Source organism: Trachemys scripta, chromosome 6, assembly GCF_013100865.1.
Source record: "Trachemys scripta elegans isolate TJP31775 chromosome 6, CAS_Tse_1.0, whole genome shotgun sequence".
NCBI classification, from domain to species: Eukaryota; Metazoa; Chordata; order Testudines; family Emydidae; genus Trachemys; species Trachemys scripta.
The window spans coordinates 24801412-24827052 of NC_048303.1; the positions used below are offsets into that span (position 1 = coordinate 24801412).

Here is a 25641-nt window from a genome sequence, read left to right on the forward strand (position 1 = left end):
CTTCCTAAGCCCTCAGAGTATACTTGGGTCAAGTTTGGCAGCTTCTCTCTTCAACCAGGAGGGAGGGAAACTTTCTTTTTTTAAAATGAAAGCTGAGATTCTCCCTAATCACTTGACTCCAGGAGCTCTGGTTTAAATAGAAACACCAATTATTGCAAGGTTTGCAATAAATTGTGAGAATTGACAACACTGATGCACTGGATTAGTTCAGAGAAAGTGCTTATAGTCACTATATAGAAAGATACCTTAAACCAACAGTTTCAAACGTGAGTGACTTCCGTGGAAACTAAGGGTGTTCAACATGTTTGAAAATCTGACAACTTCTGCTTAGGGGATCTAATATGGATTTGGGAGCCTAACTTTTAGGTACTCATATTTTGAATGTTTGGCCTTAGTGGGTGACATATTTTCCAGAGTCTCAGAAAATCCAATCTGCAGCAATGGCAGGCACACCTGTTTCGGTATGCAAAACCAGCAACTGTATGTGAAAAAGAGCAACTTATATGCACTTGCCCAGGTGCTGCAACTGCACCAGTGAGAGGGAAGGGGTCTATCCATGCAGAGCTCCTTGCACAACCAGGGCCAACATTACTTATTTTGCACAAGCCAATGACTGCATGCACACAACTCTGTATTTCAGACAGTGACAGGCAGGCACGTTTGCAGAGGCCCTATGTATAAAGGGCCTCACAAATGCTGCAGGCACGTTTGCAGAGGCCCTATGTATAAAGCTGTCTCAGTATTTATATATAGGTGATCACAAGCCTCGAAATTCAGATCGGTATTACAATTGCCACAAAGTTCAGAGGCTCTTGCTTCTTCATAAAAAAGTGAGACAGGTCCTTAGCTGATGTAAATCAGCATAGCTCCATTGAAGCCAGTAGTGACACAATGATTTACACTAGCAGATGATCTAGCCCAGAAGCTGTTTGCGAAATCTGGATTCAGATCTGGATCTGAATTTCAAACAGTTCCAAATTTAGAGGACACTCTAAATGAGGATTCTGAGGTTTTGCTTAAGGCCCATCTTTATAGATACATTTTAAAAAGGCGCTCTCAGATTCTCACATTGACCTTAAGTAACCACACAAACCTTTGGGCATTTAAAATGACAAACCACAGTGTATCGAATACATGTAGCTATTTAGCTACCGATCTCCACCAGGAAATTGCTTTGTGAAAAAGGACATTTTACATCAACGCCTCATTTTAAAGAAACAGAAAATAAAAGCCTCATAGAAGCAATACTTGAAATATTTGATTCAAGTTATAACCACATCTAAGCAATTTTCAGAAACAAATACACCAATTAAAGAAGATGCCCCTTCTCCACTGGGTAATAGTTGGAAGAATCAAATGATTTTTATTTTGCAACTATTTTTCTCTTGCTTTCAGTAGGTTTTGTCCTGGGCAGGGGACAACACTTGCAAATGAAAGGCTTAAGTTGGATTGGCATGATGCACAGGCTTTACACTATCCCTGAATATCGTGGGAAATTTCACCCTGAATGAATTAAGTAGTAAATCAATAAATAAAATAAGATAAAAAAGGACTCACTGTCTCTTGCACTATTTTTTCGGAATCTTTCCAGGTCCACAGTTGGGGGTCTGCTGGGCTTTTGGGGAGGCTGGCCCAATTTAAATAATGGAGGTAATGCTTTGCGCTTGGGAGTTGCAGAATTCTTGTCTCCCTCTTCTCTCTCGTGGAAGCTGCCCGATGGTCCTCCTGCAGCAAGCTTGGCAGTTGGCTTGCGGAATTTAGAAGGAGTTGGACCAGAATCTTCCTGATTAATTTTACTGAGGAAAATATTCTTGGCGACCCCTGACCTATTATCTTCAGTCTTTTCCTCAACATTTTTTAGAACCTGTCCTGGGGTGCTCCGATTACCAATAGATTTCAGAGTCACAGTAGGAAAATGACCACCTGGGGAATCGGTTCCATTACTGCTATTTTCTGCTGTTTCCTTTGGTAATTTAAATGAATGTAGTTTTGGTCTGGGGCCTAGAGATCCTGAAGATCCCTTAGTCAGAAAAGCATGTCTGTTGGAAATATCTTCATGGTGGGAGACATCAGGATTTAGAGAAGGTTTTTGCCCAAGGGATGGTTTAGAGAAAGGAGGCTTGGGGTCATTTTCTTGTGACGCAGCAATGAACTTTTCTTTAACCCCAGCTAGTTTGGGGAATGCTGGTTTCGGCTCACTCTCTTGTGCTGCAGAATTAAAATTCGGTTTAGGTCCTGGCGGCTTTATATCATTCTCCTGGGCAGTAGAGCTAAGGAACTTGTTTACAGGAGGTTTTGGAAACACAGGCTTGGGTTCTTCTTTTGACAGTTCAGTGGCTTTAGGACCCAGATATTTAGTGACTCCAGCTTTTCCATCAGCTTCTCTGTTAGCTGCATTAACCGGAGACCCGAACTTGTGTGCCACAGGGTTATGCTTTAAATAGGGAGGTTTTGGATCCCTTTCTGGTTTATCTTCAATAGAAGGTTTTACTCCAAATGACGGTTTAGGAGATGCAGACTTGTGAAAGGTACTGGGACCTGAAGGAGGATTGCTAAATTTCTCAAGTGCAGCTTTCCTTGCCTGTAGTCCTGAAGATGAAGGTTGTCCTGGGATTTTGAAGGGTTGATTGCTACCCGGAACGTCCTCTGATGGGTTGTTACCAGTGTTAAATTTCGCCATGAGGGACTTCACATCTGCCTTGCCATTCTACAACCAGAAAGAACAAAAAAAAAAAAAAAAAAAAAGAAAAAGAAAGAAAGAGCAGCAAGTGAGAAGTCTTAGTTGCAATGTTCACATATACTGTACTTTAAAGGGTTTCCTGGTCTGAGGCTTGCAGCACTACTGATTGGTTGGGGAGATATTGTAACATATCTTCCTGTATGGCTAAAGAAGTTGAGTGTTTTGTTATATCTTTGCCGTGGTTAAACATTTTTTCAAAGTTTTCAGTTCAGACATTTCTTTTGCCGACTGGTTCTGTAGCTAGTGTGTTGTTACTGTAATTTCTGTTCTTCTTTTCTTTTTATTTGCAGAAACTGGAAGTGCCACATTATACATAAACCTTGCTTTAATTTTGTAAATAATATCACTAAATAAAAATTAGGCTCATCAGTCAAATTAAGCTGGTTTGGGACCCAGATAATATACATAGTGTTATTTTGCCAACTATTTTGTGTTAACTGGAACTCTCTGGGATTTTGTTTTTTCAGTTTTCCTTCCCCCTCCTTTTTTCTCCCCTCCCCTTCCGCTATTTTTTCTTTTCCATTTTGCCACTGAAAAAGGGGGGGAGGGCTGAAGTGGGGAGGAAACTGAGGGACAAAATGGGGGGGGGAGGAGGAGTTGAAATACTGTAAACCCAAAACTGGATTTTTTTCCCTCCAACTTTCTTGGAAAAAAATAGAAAGAAAAAGCAAAACAAACCCCCATGCACACCAAAAACATTTTGTTTTGGTGAACATTTCTGATTATTAAAAAGCCCAGGTTTTGTTTATTTAATCAACTCTACTCAGCACCTTGCAGGATCAAGCCCCAAATGTGAACTGAGAGCAAATGCATGACACGCATAGGCCATACTATACTGAAGGTTCTATGTAATTCTGGAAAAAGGGGAAGCAATGAGTGAACTGCCTTCTCTCACACCCCATCTCCTACCCCAGATTCTGGCATTGAGGGTAAGATTCAGTCTCTGAGAAGTCTATATCAAGGATACCCTTGGAAAGAATGGCTCATGAGAGACTTCTCCTAAACATACTTGCTACAGCAAATATGGGAGCATATGCTACTAGATGTGCAGATTTTTTTAAATGGGAACTGTTTTGTCTGTGCATTTGGTTATCACCATTTATTAGCCTAAAAGTTAAAGTGCAGAGGGGGTGATGTGTGAGTTGTCTGCAAACAAAGGAATATCACTGCACAGTATAATACGGCATAACTTCCGTACCTAGGCAAAGGGCTGAACAAAACTCAGAATTTTAGAAGGAGATAGAAGAGTTACCTATATGCAGTTTGTTCTCTGACCCTCAATAATGCTGGGCAGAAGAGCAGTTTCCTTTAGAGTTCACACTGTGCTAGTTATGTTTAATTCTGATAATAAATTAACATACATGCACAACACACACTGAATCAGGGTTATCCACTGCTTTTGCCTACCGTGTTATTGCAATGAATTACATGAACTGTTTCTGAATCATTCTAGCTACGTATTTCTGGATTTAGTTTTTCTGCATTTCTCCCCCATCCTTTTAATGGCATCAAACATTTAGTCATTCCACACAGTATACTATACTGTGCAGTCACTTCAAAATACAGAAAGTGAATTAATGTGGGTGTTGTTTAAGAATATAGATAGACAAACTTCAGCCTTAAAGCACCCCATTGTTATCTCTGTCCAGCTCTCTTGCTTATGCAGGAAAGGGAGGAAGTTCACATTCACTAGAGATACTATCAGATTTAAAGTAACTACTATGGACATGCATGTGCACACATACACAAAAGCCTACCAGACTAAAAACTTCAACGGGCACTGATTTGCTCAATGGGAAGAGAAAATTAATGTCAGAGCCACAAATAGAACCCAGGAGTTCTGGCTCCCAGGTCTCTGCCCTGACTACACGTTTTAATATTGCCCTATTTATGTCACAATATACATATTTTAAAAACTTTGCAATAGAATCCTGGCAATCAGAGATGTTCAAATCCTCTCCTTCAGTGTGTTTGAACCCTTCTGGAACATATTCCTTCCATCCACTGCTTAGTAGTTTGGTCAGTTCACACGTGTTCATTTAAATTGATCCCTATACTCATACTGTGTTAAATGACAGTAATGTGAAGCTCACAGATACGAGCCATTCACAGAATCTGACCATAGCTCTTACAGGTGTTGGAAATCTGGCTGCTAATAAAGAAGCTTTTCCTGTCGAAATCTGAGGTTTTGATGAAATAACATTTCTGGAGACCTTTTATTAAAAAGACAAACCATATGAGGAAAAAATCTAAATCCTACCAAACTGAGGCTGAGATAAATTGTTCAAATAAACTCCTTGTAAATCAAAGATAAGAATGTAAGAACGGCTGTACTGGGTCAGACCAATGGTCCATCTAGCTCAGTATTCTGTATTTGGACAATGGCCAATGCCAGGTGCTTCAGAGGGAAGATACAATACTTCTGTCTTCCATACAGTGGAAGGATGTTTTCAATGGAAGGATAACAGTATTTGCCATATTCCATCTGATTTAAATTATACAGATTATTTTTGTTTGCATTATTCATGGTAATTTGTTCTCCCATTAGTTGGGCACAGTGCTTTGCTAATTCCCTTTGTAAGTCTTCTGGGTCTTTGCAATAGGTAGAACTTACTACATTTATATATGCTTTCAAAATGTAATAAACCATTTACCTAACAGAATCATAGGACTGGAAGGGACCTTGAGAAGTCATCTAGTCCAGTCCCCTGCACTCATGGTAGGACTAAGTATTATCTAGACCATTCCTGACATGTGTTTGTCTAACCTGCTCATAAAAATTTCCAATGATGGAGATTCCACAACCTCCCTAGGTGATTTATTCCAGTGCTTAATCACCCTAACAGTTAGGAAGTGTTTCCTAAAGTCCAACCTAAACCTCTCTTTCTGCAATTTAAGCCCCATTGCTTCTTGTCCTAGCCTCAGAGGTTCAGAAGAACAATTTTTCTACCTCCTTGTAACAACCTTTTATGTACTTGAAAACTGTTATCATGTTCCCTCTCAGTCTTCTCTTTTCCAGACTAAACAAACCCATTTTTTTCAATCTTCTCTCATAGGTCATGTTTTCTAGACCTTTAATAATTTTTGTTGCTCTTTTCTGTCCACATCTTTCCTGAAATGTGGCGCCCAGAACTGGACACAATACTCCAATTGAGGCCTAATCAGCGTGGAGTAGAGCGGAAGAATTACTTCTCGTGTCTTGCTTACAACACTGCTGCTAATACATCCCAGAATGATATTTGCTTTTTTTTGCAACAGTGTTACACTGTTGACTCATATTTAGCTTATGGTCCACTATGACCCCCAGATCTCTTTCCGCAGTACTTCTTTCTAGGCAGTCATTTCCCATTGTCTATGTGTGCAACTGAATGGTCCTTGATAAGGGGAGTACTTTGTGTTTGTCCTTATTTCATCCTATTTACTTTGGACCATTTCTTCAGTTTGTCCAGATCATTTTTAATTTTAATCCTATCTTCTAAAGCACTTGAAACCCCTCCCAGCTTGGTATTATCTGCAAACTTTATAAGTATACTCTCTGTATCATTATCTAAATCATTGATGAAGATATTGAATAGAACCGGACCCAGAACTGGTCCCTGTAGGACCCCATTTGTTATGCCCTTCCAGCATGACTGTGAACCACTGATAACTGGTCCCTGGGAATGGTTTTCCAACCAGTTTTGCACCCACCTTATAGTAACTCCATCTACCTTGCATTTCACTAGTTTGTTTATGAGAAGGTCATGTGAGACAGTATCAAAAGCTTTACTAAAGTCAAGATATACCACCTCTACCGCTTCCCCCCATCAAAGGCTTGTTATTATGTAAAGAAAACTATCAGGTTGGTTTGACATGATGTGTTCTTGACAAATCCATGCTGACTGTTACTTATCACCTTATTATCTTCTAGATGTTTGCAACCTGATTGCTTAATTATTTGCTTCATTATCTTTCCAGGTACAGTTAATATAGTTAACATATGGCTACAGTAATATTTTCACTATGGGTTCATCCAAAGCCCAATGGAATCAGAGAGTCTTTTCATGCATTTCACTGAGCTTTTGATCAAATTCAACGTCCTCATTACCTCATGTATCATTTTTTTCCTCACAATTATCAAAGCTAAAAGAACCCAAACCAGTAAATCAGATTCAGTATCCAATACATTGAGAACAAATAAACGTAATAGAATAGTACATGTTTGCTCTGTGGGAAACCAGAGCTTTCCCTTTATACATGCATTAGAAAATTAGGTACTCAGCTGTGTCCTCATTCCAACTCTGAAACACAATGCCTATCAATTGAAAAATGGAAGGGAATATCCTGAAAGCCTTTCAATAAATTAGGTAAATACTCTATGGGCCTGTGAAGTGCTGAGCTCCTCCCCTAAGGTGTGGAGTGCCCCTGCCTCCTGCTGAATTCATTAGAGGTTGGGGGAATTTGGCACCTTGCATAATTGGTCCTTCCATCTGTAAACTCTACCCTTGAGTTTCATTGTGCTTTGAACAGACAACCACTCTTACCCTCTTCATACATGAATACAAGCTCTTCAAAGTCCTGGTCTACACTATGAGTTTAATTCAAATTTAGTAGCGTTAAATCGAATTAACCCTGCACCCGTCCACACAACGAAGCCATTTATTTCGAAATAAAGGGTTCTTAAAATCGATTTCTGTACTCCTCCCCGACGAGCGGAGTAGCACCAAAATTGATATTGTCATTTCGAATTAGGGTTAGTGTGGCTGCAATTTGATGGTATTGGCCTCCGGGAGCTATCCCACAGTGCACCATTGTGACTGCTCTGGACAGCAATCTGAACTCGGATGCACTGGCCAGGTAGACAGGAAAAGCCCTGCGAACATTTGAATTTTATTTCCTGTTTGCCCAGCGTGGAGAGCACAGGTGACCACAGATAGCTCATCAGCACAGGTAACCATGCAGGCCGATAATCGAAAAAGAGCACCAGCATGGACCGTACGGGAGGTACTGGATCTGATCGCTATATGGGGAGATGATTTAGTGCTAGCAGAACTTCGTTCGAAAAGACGAAATGCCAAAACTTTTGAAAAAATCTCCAAGGGCATGATGGAGAGAGGCCACAATAGGGACTCAGATCAGTGCCGCATGAAAGTCAAGGAGTTCAGACAAGCCTATCAAAAAACAAAGGAGGCAAACGGTCGCTCCGGGTCAGAGCCGCAGACATGCTGCTTCTATGCCGAGCTGCATGCAGTTCTAGGGGGGGCCACCACCACTACTCCACCTCTGACTGTGGATTCCGAGGTGGGGGTAATCTCATCAGCCACACCTGAGGATTCTGTGGACGGGGAAGAGGAGGAGGAGGAGGAGGACTAGCCTGCAGAGAGCATACAGCGCTCTGTTCTCCCCAACAGCCAGGATCTTTTTCTCAGCCTGACTGAAGTACCCTCCCAAGCCAGTGTCCAAGACCATGACCCAATGGAAGGGACCTCAGGTGAGTTTACCTTTTAAAATATAAAACTTGTTTTAAAAGCAAGCATTTTTTAATGATTACTTTGCCCTGAGGACTTGGGATGCATTTGCAGCCAGTACAGCTACTGGAAAAGTCTGTTAACGTGTCTGGGGATGGAGTAGAAATCCTCCAGGGACATCTCCATGAAGCTCTCCTGGAGGTACTCCAAAAGCCTTTGCAGAAGGTTTCTGGGCAGTGCAGCCTTATTCCGTCCTCCATGGTAGGACACTTGACCACGCCATGCTTGCAGCAAGTAATCTGGTATCATTGCATGACAAAGCCTGGCAGCGTATGGTCCCGGTGTTTGCTGGCATTCAAGCAACATCCGTTCTTTATCTCGCTGTGTAATCCTCAGGCGAGTGATATCGCTCATGGTAACCTGGTTGAAATACGGGAATTTAATTAAGGGGACAGAGGTGGCTGTTCCTACTGGGCTGTTTGCCTGTGGCTGAAAAGAAATCCTTCCCTGCAGTTAGCCAAGCGCGGGGGGAAGGGGGAGAATTGGCCCTGAGCTTTTCGTGTTTGGCTAGCAGGGATCTTCCCTGATACCAGCCACGCGGTGGGAGGAGGGGTAAAGCGATCATCCAGAGAATTCATGGTGGGGGAAGAGGGTTAGTTTGTTTTCAGCTGCTGAAGGTTAACAGGAAAACTGCAGCACTCAACAGGCTTTGCTTGGTATGTGGGAAAGGAGGGCGCAGAAGCCGAAAGACAATGGCTTACCATGGCTGCATGTAAGCCGAATTCTATTGCCCGGACCTGCGTCTGTGATCTCTAGCAGCAAAGCCACAGGCACTCAATATTAAGAGGCAAAATGTGACCTTGCACAGAAATCACATGTGCTATGTAATGTGAATAGTGTTGGTCACCGTGAAAGAGTATAAGCATTGTTCTGTAAAATGTATCTTTTAAAAAAAATTCTCTCCTTTTTCCCCTCCCTCCAGCAGCTGCAAATTTTTCAAGCCTCCCTCCTCCGTCCCGAAGGCTCTCTCAGATAAGGCGTTGGAAAAAGAAGACGTGAGATGAGATGTTTGCGGAAAGCATGGAATCCACCCGCAGTGAAAGAGCTCATCTGAATGAGTGGAAGGACACAGTTTCAAAGTATAGGAAAGATGCCAGTGAACGTGAGGACAGGAGGGACCAACGTGAGGACATGAAGGACCAACGTGAGGAGAGGAGAGACGCTCAAGATGAGAGGTGGCAGCAGGAAGATCAGAGGAGACAGGATGCAACGCTGGGGCTGCTGCGTGAGCAAACAGACATGTTCCGGTGTCTGGTGGAGCTTCAGGAATGGCAGTAGGATAACAGAGTGCTGCTACAGCCCCTGTATAGCCCTCCTCCCCCCTCACCATGTTCCATAGCCTCCTCACCCAGACATGTAAGAATGCACCCCCCATTCCATCCCAGTGGACAGCCCAAGCAAAAGGCTGTCATTTTTTAAACCTTTTTTTAGTTGCCTTTTCCTTCCTGCCGATCCTCCTCGCAAATCCCATCCGGGTTCTCTCCCTCTTTTTATAATCAATTAATAAAGAATAAATTATTTTTAAATGATAGTGACTTTATTTCCTTTGAAAGCAAGCTGTGATCGAAGGGGGAGGGTGGGTTCCTTACAGAGAATGAGTCAATAAAGGGGGCGGGTTTTCATCAAGGCGAAACAAACAGAAATTTCACACTGTAGCCTGGCCAGTCATGAAACTGGTTTTCAAAGCTTCTCTGATGTGCTGTGCTTCCTGGTGTGCTCTTCTAATCTCACCGGTGTCTGGCTGCGCGTAATCAGCAGCCAGGCGATTTGCCTCAGCCTCCCACCCCGCCATAAAGGTCTCCCCATTACTTTCACAGAGATTGTGGAGCACACAGCAAGCAGCAATAACAATGGGGATATTGGTTTGGCTGAGGTCTGAGTGAGTCAGTAACGATTGCCAGCGACCTTTTAAACGTCTAAATGCACATTCTACCACCATTCTGCACTTGCTCAGCCTGTAGTTGAACTGCTCCTGACTCCTGTCCAGGCTGCCTGTGTATGGCTTCATGAGCCATGGCATTAAGGGGTAGGTTGGGTCCCCAAGAATAACTATGGGCATTTCAACATCCCCAACAGATATTTTCTGGTCCGGAAAGTAAGTCCCTTGCTGCAGTCATTTAAACAGAGTAGTGTTCCTGAAGACGTGAGCATCATGAACCCTTCCCGGCAAGCCCATGTTGATGTTGGTGAAACGTCCCTTGTGATCCACCAGTGCTTGCAGCACCATTGAAAAGTACCCCTTGCGGTTTATGTACTGGGTACCCTGGTGCTCCGGTGCCAAGATAGGGATGTGGGTTCCATCTATCGCCCCACCACAGTTAGGGAATCCCATTGCAGCAAAGCCATCCACTATGACCTGCACATTTCCCAGAGTCACTACCTTTCGTAGCAGCAGCTCAGTGATTGCTTTGGCTACTTGCATCACAGCAGCCCCCACAGTAGATTTGCCCACTCCAAATTGATTCCCAACTGACTGGTAGCTGTCTGGCATTGCAAGCTTCCACAGGGCTATCGCCACTCGCTTCTCAACTGTGAGGGCTGCTCTCATCTTGGTATTCTGGCGCTTCAGGGCAGGGGAAAGCAAGTCACAAAGTTCCATGAAAGTGCCCTTACGCATGCGAAAGTTTCGCAGCCACTGGGAATCATCCCACACCTGCAACACTATGCAGTCCCACCAGTCTGTGCTTGTTTCCCAGGCCCAGAATTGGCGTTCCATGGATAGAACCTGCCCCATTAACAACATGATCTCCAAAGCACCGGGGCCATCGGTTTGAGAGAATTCTGTGTCCATGTCCATGTCCTCATCACTCTTGTCGCTGCGCTGCCATCGCTGCCTCCTCCTCTCCTCATTTTTCTGGTCCTGGTTCAGCATAAACTGCACGAGAACGCGCGAGGTGTTTACAATGTTCATGACTGCTGTCTTGAGCTGAGCGGGCTCCATGCTTGCTGTGGTATGGAGTCTGCAGTGTTCACCCAGGAAAAAAGGTGCAAAATGGTTGTCTGCCGTTGCTTTCATGGAGGGAGGGGTGAGGCTGTACCGAGAACCACCTGCAACAATGTTTTTTGCCCCATCAGGCACTGGGATCTCAACCCAGAATTCCAATGGGCGGGGGAGACTGCGGGAACTATGGGATAGCTATGGGATAACTACCCACAGTGCAACGTTCTGGAAATCGACGCTAGCCCCGGTACATGGACGCACACTGCTGAATTAATGTGCTTAGTGTGGCCCCATACATTCGACTTTATACTATCTGTTTCCAAAATTCGAATTCAGTAAATTCGGATTAATCCCGTAGTGTAGACATACCCAAAGAGAAAAAAGTGGTGACTGAGCACATGCAGCAAGGAGGCACAATTAGCCATGTGTCCTTTCTTACTTGCTTTTAGTAGTCTTTTCCTTTTTGATTTTTTATTGTTTTGATTTCAAGTTGTGGAGGCCTTGCTTGTTATTCCTACTTGGGCTGTCAAGTGATTAAAAAAATTAATCACGATTAATCACGCGATTAATCGTGCTGTTAAACAACAAGAGAATACCCTTTATTTTAAATATTTTTGGATGTTTACTACATTTTCAAATATATTAGTTTCAATTACAACACAGAATACAAAGTGTACAGTGCTCACTTTATATTTATTTTTTATTACAAATATTTGCGCTGTAAAAAAGAATTTTTTTTCAATTTGCCTCATACAAGTACTGTAGTGCAATCTCTTTACCATGAAAGTTGAACTTACAAATGTAGAATTATGTAAAAAAAACCAATTGCATTCAAAAATAAAACAATGTAAAACTTTAGAGCCTACAAGTCCACTCAGCCCTACTTCTTGGTCAGCCAATCACTCAGACAAACAAGGTTGGTTACATTTGCAGGAGATAATGCCGCCTGCTTCTTGTTTACAATGTCACCTGAAAGTGAGAACAGGCATTTGCATGGCACTGTTAGAGCTGGTGTCGCAAGATATTTACATGCCACATGTGCTAAAGATTCCTATGTCCCTTCATGCTTGTTAAAAAAATAATGCGTCAATTAAATTTCTGACTGTACTCCTTGAGGGAGAACTGTAGGTCTCCTGCTCTGTTTTACCCTCGTTCTGCATATATTTCATGTTATAGCAGTCTCGGATGATGATCTAGCACATGTTCGTTTTAAGAACACTTTCACAGCAGATTTGACAAAATACAAAGAAGATACCGATGTGAGATTTCTAAAAATAGCTACAGCACTCAACCCAAGGTTTAAGAATCTGAAGTGCCGTCCAAAATCTGAGAAGGACGAGGTGTGGAGCATGCTTTTAGAAGTCTTAAAAGAGCAACATTCTGATGCGGAAACTACAGAACCCAAACCACCAAAAAAGAAAATCAACCTTCTGCTGGTGGCATCTGACTCAGATGATGAAAATGAACATGCGTCGGTCCACGCTGCTTTGGATTGTTATCAAGCAGAACCCATCATCAGCATGGATGCATGTCCTCTGGAATGGTGGAAGAAGCATGAAATGGCATATGAATCTTTAGCGCATCTGGCACGTAAATATCTTGCAATGCCAGCTACAACAGTGGCGTGCAAATGCCTGTTCTCATTTTCAGGTGACATTGTAAATAAGAAGCAGGCAGCAGTATCTCCCGTCAATGTAAACAAATTTGTTTGTCTTAGTGATTGGCAGAATAAGAAGTAGGACTGAGTGGCCTTGAGGCTCTAAAGTTTTACACTATTTTGTTTTTGAGTGCACTTATGTAACCAAAAAAAAAAAATCTGCATTTGTAAGTTACACTTTCACAATAAAGAGATTGCACTTCGGTACGTGTATGAGGTGAATTGAAAAATACTATTTCTTTTATCATTTTTAAAGTGCATATATTTGTAATAAAAATAATATAAAGTGAGCACTGTGCACTTTGTATTCTGTGTTGTAATTGAAATCAATATTGAAAATGTAGAAAAACATCCAAAATATTTAATAAATTTCAATTGGTATTCTATTGTTATAAGTGCGATTAATCAAGATTAATTCTTTTAATCGCGATTAATTTTTTTGAGTTAATCTCATGAGTTAACTGTGGTTAATTAACAGCCCTAATTACTACCTTGAGGGCCAAATTCTGGCCCCTTGTGCAGGCCTTGACTGGCCTGGTGGTGCACTGGAATCTCTATGGATAGATTCAGTTTGAATAAATACCCAGATGTTTGGGTGCCTCGTATTCAAACCTGTTGGAGTAGACGGTCTCATGTGACCAGAGTTTAGGCTACTGTCTGCACTTCCTTTTTACAATCTAGCAGGAAATACCATGAGAAGTATTTTGGCCTTTCAGTCTCCACTCCCAGTCAGAAACAGTAAAATAATGAGGGGGAAAAACATACCAATGCTTTTCTAACTTCAGAAAAGATTTGGTGTTAATGTGCTGAGAGTAGGTGGCACCTGTGATTTTATCCAGACTAGATGGTCCAATCCTAACTGCATTTCTCACATAGCCCTGTCTCTGGTTCCCACGGTCTTGATGCTGCAAGGAGCTTTGCATGGGCAAAACCCTATTCCAGCACAGACTCCTATTGTCTTCAACAGGGCTCCACATCAGCTCTGGGGCCCACTTGCATGAAGTGCCTTATAGGACCAGGGCTTAATTTAATCTTGGTGTAAGCAGGTGCAACTCACTATTACATTTAGCGTAAGTGTGCCACGTTACATCAGGCCAGAATACAGCCCAAATGCCAGAAAGCTAACGGGCCCAATTCCAATCTCATTGAAATTATTAGGAACTGTGCAATTGTACTTAAGTGGGAGCATGGTTTGGCCCTCAGAAATGATTTGTGCTCCATGTACACATCAACACACACTTTCCACTCTATTTAATGCAAAGAGATCATTTCACTTTAACTTCCTCTTGTGGGTGTTCTTTTTCAAGCAAACAGCAGCACTGGATCAATCAACAAAGGAACAAAGTAATTTTGCTCCGAGCAAACGAGCACACACATGGGCATAACCCCTTCCCTCAAGAGAGATAACAATCTTTACATAAAGCATAAGAAACACCCGGTTCTCATGAAAAATACATACAAACCTGCCTGAGGAAAGGCAAAGCCATATCCTCATTCTGGATACATTTTCCACCTGTGACAGCTTTTCTTCCTCCTGCCATGTCTCTGTAACAGCTGGGGGAAGTTAGGGGCCATAATCAGAGTTTCTAAGAAAATCGAAACTCTGCAAAGGAATGAGGTCTGGTTGAGTTTGCAGAAGGCTTCATCGGTTGGATTTATGAGAAAACAATAATGGCATCAATTCTAGGAGAAAAGCAATATACTCCAGCATGTTTCCTTACTTAATGAAAGACCTGCATCAGCTGCTAGCCACTGAGGGAAGTGAGATCTCACGCAAGGACAGGTCAAATAAGGAACTGGATAATAACAGTCCAGGAAAACTGGCATTGAAAGTGATAGAAAAATATAGATCTGAAAATTATTTTGCAAAATACAGGTCTGATCCTGGGAGGTCCTGGTGTCTTTTGCCTCCATTGAAATCAAAGGGAGTGGAGAATGTTCAGTCACTTGCTGAATGTGCCAGTACTTTTCAGGATGGCCGAGTGACCGTTTTCTTCTCCTGGCTATCACTCGCCCAACATAGGGGCTGCAAGATTGCCACCAAGCAGTGTTCTCCTTTCAGAGGAAATAACTGTCATGTCTCTTTCCTTTCCCTTTGGCGCTGTTGTAATGACTGGGCTCTAGTGGGCCTACTCAAATTGTAAACTCAACTGTTGGAGATTGGGAGAAAGTCCATAAAATGTTGCAATAACCTGTAATAATAAATATTGATGGAAAAGATACAAAAGGACAGATTTCACCCATTCAAAAAGGGCTACTGATACAACCTAAGGACTGTGTTAAGATCATAATTGGTAAACAAGATTGGAATAAAAAATTAATGGAGCAAAATTAATGTGTTGGAAATAATGCCTAATTGGTGAACAACATAATGAGAGGATGGGCTATTCCAACCACCAATCTGCTCCTTTGGGGTTCTCAGAGAAGCAGACTCTAGGGATCAGAATGGAATAGACTTGTGAAGGATTCCTTGGGGATAGTCCAACAGACTTCTGTTTTGCCCCATAGACTCTGTCCTCCATCAGTGAGCCTCAAACATCAGTATGTCTAGATCAGCATGTGGCTGAGGATGCCAGACCATCACCTCTGTATCAGTGAGGACTCCAGCCTGACACATGAGAGACCCTGCTCTGTCTTCCCTTTTCTCTTGTGATCCTTTTTGTTGCTACCATCTGCTTACAGTCCTCTTGCACTATCTTTAGACTTTTCACCTGATTCACTGTGGCATGGCACCAGCATGACTGGATGAAGTGGCCCATCCAGTTTGCCCAGACTCAGAAGGACCAGTGAAGGACAGGGACCTGACCAGGTCAGCCAGTCTCTTCACCTCAGCTTCACTCCATATCTGTCCCTCTTACCCTCTTTACCTCTGTCATCCACCTCCTTCCCTTCCCTTCCCTTTTCTTTTCTTTCCATTTAGCCGATTCTCTCCTAGGTAACACCCTTCTCACACACACACACACACACACACACAGAAAGTGGAACTAACATGCCATTGGTTATCATCATATTGTTCACTCTGCTTGTGCATTATATCTCTTCTCTCATCCTGTCTGTCTTGTCTATTTGGATCGTAAATGGGTTCCCATTCTTGGTTGGCCCTTACACACTACACTAATAAACTTGATTATTAATAAAATAATAAAAATAGATGACATCCCAGACCAAGGAAATGAGCCAGGGTCAAGAGCAACAACTGTCATGGCCGACCTCCCAGCCTACAACGTCCACCCATCACTGAACAGCAAGCTTGTATCCTAAGATCAACGAAAGCTGTATTCCGCCCCCCTCCATCTCTTCTTTTTTGTGCCTGCAAGTTTTGTCAAAAGCAGGAAGAGTAACTACTATTTACAGCTGCCAACTCAAAATTCAACAGCTTTCTTCTCAATTTAGAAGGATCAGCTGACAAAATAAGAGTCCCTAACTGATCTCTCTCTTTCGCTTTCTTTCAAAAAGTGGTTTTGATTAAATTTGTTTTACAGAACCACTCGATTTCAAAAAGCTTTTTAAAAATTTCTTCTTTTTCTCTCTCATGTATCCTAATCAATATTTTTTTTCAAACTTTGGCATGAATTTTCTAGTGTGTTTGCCATGGGACTAAGCAGGTCGAAATCTCTGTACTCAAAACCCCAAATTATATTTGACTGGTTAGTATTGTAGTGATAGGGCTTGTTAACCCCTTGGACTTTCTGGGGCCATCTATTCCATCAGAATTAACACAACAACTCTGTCTTCCCAAGCACTGAAATCTATGGAGCCCCACCATTACTTTCAAAGGATTTTATGCTAGCAAGCAAGATCCTATGTAGTTTCCAGGAGCTTTAGTTCAAGTTTTGGTCCTACGAATAAAAATGGCACTATTATGAATAATAAATCATCACAAAGTTGCTTTCTTGGCCATTTAGAAACAGGGTAGATACTCAAGCTGATACCTCATTCCAGGCTACCATAAAACAAACAAACAACTAAAAACAACCACAACACACAACACACACAAGAAAAAACAACCAAACACAAAGAATGCTTAAGAAAATGCTAGGAAAGAAATCACTGGTCACAATCATAACATACCACTTGGGGTCACTATTTCAGTTAATCTTCAAGTTGTAAGGTTTTTTAGAATCAGGGTGACTTTTAGTAAAGTCAGGAAATTACACAATGTGCATTTTTCAGAGAGAGACGGGGCAATTTTGTGGCTCTTAAATCTTGTGGTAGGTCTCCATTGAGGTCTGTAAACAACATATCATATTGTGCCATGATCTATTCTGTTCTCCATCTAGCTCAATTAACGCGTCCAAGAATAAGAGATTTTATTGAGGCATCAAATGTGCCTTTCTTCTTCTGGAATTCTGTACAGTCATTTATAAAATAAACATACATGACATTTACCTGCATTCCGCTCTCCAATAATTTGGCAAAGACAGAAAAACTGTCAGTCTTCGTTCTCTCTCAGTGTAGCAAAATCACAGATTCACCTTCATTGTGGCCTTGCTACCTCTGTCTGTGTGCTCAGGAATCCATGCACAGAAGTGCTGAACCTGGCAGAGGGTTGCAGAATAAAACCTACTGTGGATTCCATTAGCTCAACATTGCAACCAGCAAAGAAACCCTTTCTTTCTAATACTTACAGGATATTGGGCAAGAAGTATAGGAGAAAAGGAACTAAAATGTGTTTATTCAGACTTCTGCTGCTGCCATCAGCAATATTCTCCATGTGATAGCCGAAAGAAAGTGAGCGGCAGTTATATATTTAACTGAGGGATCAGAACCAGAGCTTGCACCCCAGGAAGTCAGTGTGCATTTTACAGGATCTGGCCCTTCCCGAGCCATGATTAATGAAACACAGGCGGGAATTTTTTTGTCTTTTCTTTCTTTCTTTAGCTTTTGTTTCAAAAGGTTAATTTTTAAAACTACGTGTTATACACGTGCATGCAGCTCTGTGGCACTGGGAGTATTTTATAAGTCAAAAAGTAGGTAAATAGAATAAAGAGGGACAAATTGGTATGGATAAAATCATGTTCCCCATGAACCTTAATCCAGCACTTGAACTGAACAAACTTGGGTTCTGATCCTGCAATATGATCCTACCAGGGTGACTCTGACCCCCACATACAGCCCCCAAGGAAGGCAGGTGGGATCTGAGACCAAATTGTGAAATAAGGGCCTTAAACTTTTGGATTTGGGCTGTTCCACCAGCATTGTACCTACGCAGCTCTCCATGTCTTTTCTGGATAAGTTAATGCTGACCCTGCAAGCATTAACTTAGCTGAGTTCCCACTCCACAGGCTGCAAACACCCCTGATGGGAGTGGTTCCAGGGGGACTAGAATCAGTGGATAGGGATCTCCCTGGCTCCTGTCAAGAGACTATGGCGAGGGGAAGCCAAAAGCCAACAGAGAAGCACAAAGACCTCCTTGGGCTTCAGGAAATCTATTGGATTTGCAGACCAAACCCTCAGCTTATTCTGTGTGGAGTAAACACCTGAGAACATGATACTGGGGAAATTTCACTAAGATAGTTCCCTTCAGTTTCTAATTCTCATACATGGGTAATCCACAAGTAAAGAACAATCTGTCACAAACCCCACATCAATATTTCCAGTACATCTTGTCGTCTCTCTTTCTGCCTTTTAAATCCTAAAGCCTTAAAATAGCAAAGATCCAACACTGGCTGAGCACATGAGCTAGTATTAAGTCTAGAATCCTACTTTTGACGTCTCCGACTCAAGGAATATTTCCAACACACCACTGAACAGCACACTAACCCACAGAAACCTTCCTACCAACGCTACAAAAAGAAGGATTCTGCGTGGACTCCTCCTGAAGAGCGAATCAACAGACTGGACTTCTATGTAGAGTGCTTCCGCCGACGTGCACGGGCTGAAATTGTGGAAAAGCAGCATCACTTGCCCCATAACCTCAGCCGTGCAGAACACAGTGCCATCCAGAGCCTCAGAAACAACTCTGACATCATATCAAAAAGGCTGACAAAGGAGGTGCTGTAGTCATCATGAACAGGTCGGAATATGAATGAGAGGCTGCTAGGCAACTCTCTGACACTGCATTCTACAGGCCATTACCCTCTGATCCTACTGAGGATTACCAAAAGAAACTACACCATCTGCTCAAGAAACTCCCTGAAGAAGCACAGGAACAAAACTACACAGACACACCCCTAGAGCCCCGACCAGGGGTATTCTATCTGCTACCCAAGATCCATAAACCTGGGAATCCTGGGCGCCCCATCATCTCAGACATTGGCACCCTGACAGCAGGAAGGGTAACCAGAAGTCACCTACTACAGGACAGGCCCAACAAGGAAAGTAACAGAACGCCACGAGCCATCACCTACAGCCCCCAACTAAAACCTCTCCAGTGCAACATCAAGGATCTACAACCTATACTGAAGGACGATCCCTCACTCTCACAGACCTTGGGAGACAGGTCAGTCCTCGCTTACAGACAGCCCCCCCAACCTGAAGCAAATACTCACCAACAACTACACACCACACAACAAAAACACTAATCCAGGAACCAAACTCTGCAACAAACCTTGGTGCCAACTCTGTCCACATATCTATTCAAGGGACACCATCATAGGACGTAACCACATCAGCCACATGATCAAGTGCTCGTTCACCTGCACATCCACCAATGTGATATATGCTATCATGTGCCAACAATGCCCCTCTACCATGTACATTGGCCAAACCAGACAGTCTCTATGCAAAAAAAATAAATGGACACAAATCTGACATCAAGAATTATAACATTAAAAAAACAGTAGGAGAACAAGTCAATCTCCCTAGATACTCAATAACAGACTTAAAAGTGGCAATTCTTCAACAACAAACATTCAAAAACAGAGTCCAACGAGAAACTGCAGAACTGGAATTAATTTGCAAACTGGCCACCATCAAATTAGGCCTGAATAAAGACTGGGAGTGGATGGGGCACTACAAAAACTAATTTCCCCCCTGCTGATACTCACACCTTATTGTCAGCTGTTTGAAATGGGCCACCTTGATTACATTGGCCTCATTAGCACTACAAAAGTGATTTTTCCTCCCTTGGTATTCACCCTTGCATGTCAACTGTTGAGAATAGCCCTCTTCTACCTTAATTGAATTGGCTCATTAGCACTGACCCCCCCACTTGGTAAGGCAACTCCCATCTTTTCATATGCTGTGTATTTATACCTCCATACTGTATTTTCCACTCCATGCATCTGTTGAAGTGGGTTTCAGCCCACGAACGCTTATGCCCAAATACATTTGTTGTCTCTAAGGTGCCACAAGGACTCCTCCTTGTTTTTATTAAGACTAAGATATTTGCCACTAGAGGGCCATGTTATCTGTGTGTGTGTGTGTGTGTGTGTGTGTGTGTGAGTGTGAGTGTGAGTGAGTGTGTGTGTGTGAGAGAGAGAGAGAGAGAGAAAACAACCACCACCAGTTGGGTGAGACAGGTGATTTTTGTGACCTAGTTGCAGGAATAGATTAAATAAAGAGATGGATTATGATAAGAAGGTCCTCTGTTCACTTGAATTATCAAAATATCCAGTTTGGGACAAGACCTACAGGATAAAGAGGATCTAAAGCATGAATGTTCATCCCCATCTTCTTTCCTTTAATTGAATTGAATGATATGTGCTGTTCATTATCCTTTTTAGTACACACTAGATTTCATTTATACAATTCATGTTGTTGGTGAGAATGAGCAGTCAGCACTAAATGCTAAGGAGGATTACACTCATTGGCTGTTGACAGTCTAGTTGTTGATCTTCATGCCTGTTTGAGAGCTAAAACAGCAGCATTATTTTGCTGCTGGTAAACATTGCTGCCAGAGTTTGCATACAGTATCGGCACTAAGCAAATCATGGAATGATCAAAGAAAGAGCTGCTCTTTGCAACTCTGATAAGATTGGTTTTGGTTTTCATCTTTTTCATAGAATGCAGGAGAGTAAAAATAGCCCTCATTGCTATAATGCTGTTGAGAGTATACCTTATAACCAAACAATGCCATTCAGTCGGAATCACAGTCTATACAGTGAACTTGCTGTGAAGTTGCCCACGTTCAATGTTTGCAACAGATCACTAGATTATCTATAGTCAAAAATGGTGTTCAAATGCTTCAGGGAGCCATTTTACAACTGCCACAGCCTTTCAGTTCTTGTGGCTTTCCACTCAGTTCTCTGGTGTCACTGTGGCATTTACTAGTGAGTGATTTTGGGTGTAAGGCACTTTTAGCAGGCACGTGAGACCTGCATCTTCGAAAAGGGTCTAGAGATCTTTTTTCCTTTGCTTTCCAGCACTCTCAGCAGTGCAAGGAACTTCTCCACAACCAAAATACCAACACAAAATGATTCAGGCTTCCAGTAAAACAGACATATCCCTCCAAACACAGTAATGCCTGCTTGTGCTATCCTAACCTCTGTATATAGATTGGCTCATTTGTGTGTCTGCCTGTTACACAATGACAAGTTGATTTAGTGCACCACATACTGACTTCCAATCCCCAGTGTAATGGTTTGTTAATATTCCTGTACACATCAGTCACCTGTACAACATGAGGTATATTCTGTGTTTCCAAGCATTTATTCAGTTGATCACCTTCCTGTACCTTGGAAAAAAAGTTTTTTTGAAAGAAAAATAAACAAGTCAGAAGTAACAACGCAAAAAAACAAGAAAAATAGTAAATTCCCTTATAGAGCTTCCATCGGATGAGTGGTGGCCTGGCCTTTTTATGTACCCTTTCATTTGCTCACATCAAATGTCAAAGACAATTGTCCTCTGCTCTTATTGTATTTTGAGGGTTGGACATTCTCAGTAGAGGGCGTTCCTCTCTAAGGTGCCACAAGTACTCCTGTTCTTTTTTGAGGATACAGACTAACACGGCTGCTACCCTGAAACCTGTCCTTTAGCTTTGGAATTCACTCCTAACAGAGCCCCCTCAGAGTCAAGATCTTGTCACTTTTAGGGCAGGATGGAGCACAAATCTCCTTGCTCCTGCTTATTCCTAACAGTTGGTGACATCTGGTCTCCTGGCTGGTTATCCCTTAAACTTGGTCCCTCATCAAGTGGGTAGTAGTTGAGAGGGGGCAAGGAGGGGGAGCACTGTGCCTTAATTTGGGAAGTGTTGCACTTTACGTAACCAGTATCATGAAGCTATGGTGATGGACACCGGTAAGTAATCAATAAATAACCAGCAGGAAAATGCATAAAGTGTCTAAGCAAGAGCAAAGTCCCCTTAGTACAGTTTTCTCCAGAAGTTCTCTTGCTCTTTCTGACCACTATGGCAGTACTTCTCCCTCCTAGTTCTAGGCTAGGGACCAAAGATGAGATGTCAGGTACGCTGTCAGGCAGCCAAGTAGCTCCTGCCTGCCCTCTGATATTTAATGCCATTTGTGGAATTAGTGCTTCCAAAAGTTTGAATGTCTATAAATTAGAGTACAAAGATGGTGAGTTAACATACCAGCAACAACCAGCGCTGTTACGCTGCTCCTGGAAGGCAAGAATTCTGGGAATGATTTCTCATCTATCCCCATTTTCCCAGGACAGGTAATGGCTCAGATATCCCAATATCAATCCTATTAGGGAATCATTTTAGGAAATACCTAAATCTTCAGTGTGTACTTGCAGCTTTGGAGTACAGACAAGCTTCTCCTTGTGCTTACCAGCACAATACAAAAGGAGAACAAGGCATTTCCTTCAGCGATCATGCACTTTATCTTTGCCTCCACAGACGGGAATAGATTTCCTGAACAACATGCTATTAAAGTTCCATTCGGCTGCCATTTTAAAGTGCTTTGAGTAGTGTAGTTCTGACCAAAGTTTTAATGGATAATTAGCACATTAAATTATTATGGAAGAACTGGGAAAAGCTCTGGTGACTACAAATAGAACTGGGCCATAGGTATTGTATTGTGATGAGCGGGGTTAAACCTTGTTATGGGTTAAGTTAAAACCTTGTTGACACTGATATACGAGCATGCCCTTTATTTAATATTGCTGTAAGAAACAGTACTTAAGAGACCACACCTAAAAAAAGGTCTAATAGGCCTGGTCTACACTAACAAGGTAAGTCGATCTAAGTTATGCTAGTTAAATTACGTAAGTTATGTATCTTCAGTTGACCTAGTTTAGATCGACTTCCAGCAGTGTCTACACTGCGCTATGTCAATACATCCTGGTGACGAACTGCACTGACAAAGTTCTGGGATTTGAGAATGTGGGTTGGTACCATATCTTCAGGACAGGGTGTTGGCCTTGCCATTTTTGGATCTGGGGCAGTATGTGATAATGAAATTCCATTGTGAGAAAAACAAGGTCCACCAATGCTGCTGTTGTTTTACGGCCTTTGCCCTACATAGCTATTCCAGATTTTTATGATCAGTGAGTACCTGCACCAGGTAGCCAGCTCTTTCCAGGTAGAGCCACCATTCTGCAAAGGCAGTTTTTATCACAGGAGTTCCTTATCAAGTATTTCATAGTTTAGTTCTGTGTGAGTGAGTTTCCTTGCATAATAAGCACACGGTGTAACATTGGCTTGGGACCAAGTCTCTGGGAGAGGACAGCCCCAATTGCCATACTGGAGTCATCAGCTTCTACAGTGAAGGCTTGTGTGACATCTGGATGAGCCAATATGTGTGCTGTAGTAGAGGCAAGTTTCAGGAGGCCAATGGAATTGGGTATTTTTCCAGTGAAGAGTGGTGAGGGACTTGATTTGTTTTGAAAAATGTAGGATAAATCATCAGTAAAAATTGGCGAACCTCAGGAAGCATTGCAGGTCGTGTACCATGTGGCGAATCGGCCAGTCTTGAATGGCTCAGGCCTTGCATGGGTTCACCTTTCTGGGGATAAGATGAGGCCCAAGAACTCCAGGAGGTCTGATCAGAGGCACACTTCTCGAGCTTGGCGAAAAGACCATGCTGCCATAAGTGTTCCAGGACCACCCGGATGGGAGCAGTATGCTGTTCGCGGTACTCAGAGAAGATCAATATGTTGTCCAGGTAGACTAGACTACTACATAGTGGTCCAAGATATCTTGGAACAAGTCATTCATAAAATGTTGGAAGGTAGCCAGGGAGTTGGTCAACCAGAAGGGCATTACGAGATAGTCTTAATGTGCCATAGCGGGTTTGGAAGGCAGTTTTCCACTTGTTCCCTTCTCTAATTTGTACAAGGTTGTATGCAGCCCTCAGGTCCAATTTAGTGACTATATGGGCAGCTACAACACAATCTAGCAATTCAGGAATCAGGGGTAGCAGATAACGATTCCTGATAGTTATCTGAGTCAGTGCACTGTCTGAGTCTGAGACTGCCGTCTTTCTTCATGACAAAAAGAGTGGTGTGCCAGCTGATGAGGTCAACTTGCAGATTACCAGGAGAACCTTGCCTGAGGGTATTTCTCGGAGCACAGTCAGTTCACGTTCTGACATGGTGTAAATTCCCCCAAATGGTATTTTTGCACCTGGCTGCAGCTCTGTTGTAATCCTCATGCAGAGGGAGAGTTTCCGCATTCTTCTTTTCAAAAATATCACTGTAGTCTTGGTCTTTTGAGGTGAATTCAGATGTGGCTTCAGTGGAAGGTTCTGCCTGGATAGCCACCCCATCTGGGCCTCTCAAGTTTTGGATGCTGGGACAGGAGCTACTGTTTTCCAACAGTGCTGCTGACAAAACTCTGATAGAAAACAGACTTCCTGTGCTTGCCACCAAATGAGCGGGTTATGGAGAGCCAGCCAGGAAACACTGAGGATAGGGGAAAGTGTGGAGAATGGATCATTCCAAATTGTAACGTTTCTTGGTGCCTCTGAATCACAGCCTCCAATGGGGCTCTTTCCTCTGTCACTGGAGCAGAAGACACAGGGGAACCACTGATCCCCAGTTTGAGAACCCCTGGCATAGAGGGTGTCGGGAACCCTCAGGGGGTCGTGAGGTTATTACACGGGGGTCGCAGACTATCAGCCTCCACCCAAACCCTGCTTTGCATCCAGCATTTATAATGGTGTTAAATATATAAAAAAGTGTTTTTAATTTATAAGGGGGGCTGCACTCAGAGGCTTGCTATTTGAAAAGGGTCACCAGTACAAAAGTTTGAGAACTACTGCTCTATAAGGTCAGGAGTGACCTTGTGTTGCAGGGGAATCTACAGGATCCGGGCTACTGCTGCATCTATGAAGCAGTCTGCTGCATCTGAGTCGATGAAGGCTAGTAGGATGGGATTTTGCAGGGGTGCCCCAGGTATGTGCCCTGCCCCTGTCAGAGCTTCCTTAGAGCAGCCTCTGCCATTCGGGTTCGGTGTGGATCATTGAATAGTACTGACATGGCTGGGAGGAAGACCTCCCAGTTCAATAGGGCTGGGCTGCCACACACCAAGGAGGGAGAGGCGTAGTCCCCAGCCAGCAGGCTGATGACTGGGCTCACCTTTGCACGATCACTATTATAGAACTGAGGTTGCATCATGAACAGGCGGTGGCACTGGTTTATAGAAGTCCAGAATCGCTAGTGATTACCATCAAACCATTCCGGCAGTGGAACAGGGCTGTTCGAGCCGTGTCTGGAGAGCGGTGTTTTCCAGAGGCAAGCAAGTGACTTGCTTCTGCAAGAGCTGGTTCTCTGAGGTTAGCTGGATGACCTAGGTCTGCAAGGGTTGCTGTCTGTCTGAAGGCAGGCAGCCCACTTGAGCAAAGGGCAAGGCCGGCTCCAGGCACCAGGCACCCAAGCACATGCTTGGGGCAGCACCTGGTAAGGGGCGGCGGGGGGAGCGCAGCGCGGCATTCCACGGGGGGGGGCGCGCCGG

The 25641-nt window shown here is 43.0% G+C and overlaps 1 protein-coding gene across 3 annotated transcripts in view; it reads right to left on the minus strand.

Moving 5' to 3' along the window:
* FYB1 (FYN binding protein 1) overlaps positions 1-25641 on the minus strand; it is a 131828-nt gene that overhangs the window by 66720 nt on the left and 39467 nt on the right. For 2 of the 3 annotated variants that reach the window (XM_034774719.1, XM_034774717.1), the window contains exons 1-2: positions 17235-17461; positions 1558-2707 (exon numbers count right to left, since the gene is read on the minus strand). In XM_034774719.1, the coding sequence (XP_034630610.1) occupies positions 1558-2707; positions 17235-17240 (1156 nt within the window). In that variant the 5' untranslated portion in view covers positions 17241-17461. Of the gene's footprint in view, positions 1-1557; positions 2708-17234; positions 17462-25641 lie in introns of those variants that run through there. The other variant, XM_034774718.1, reaches the window with a different exon arrangement.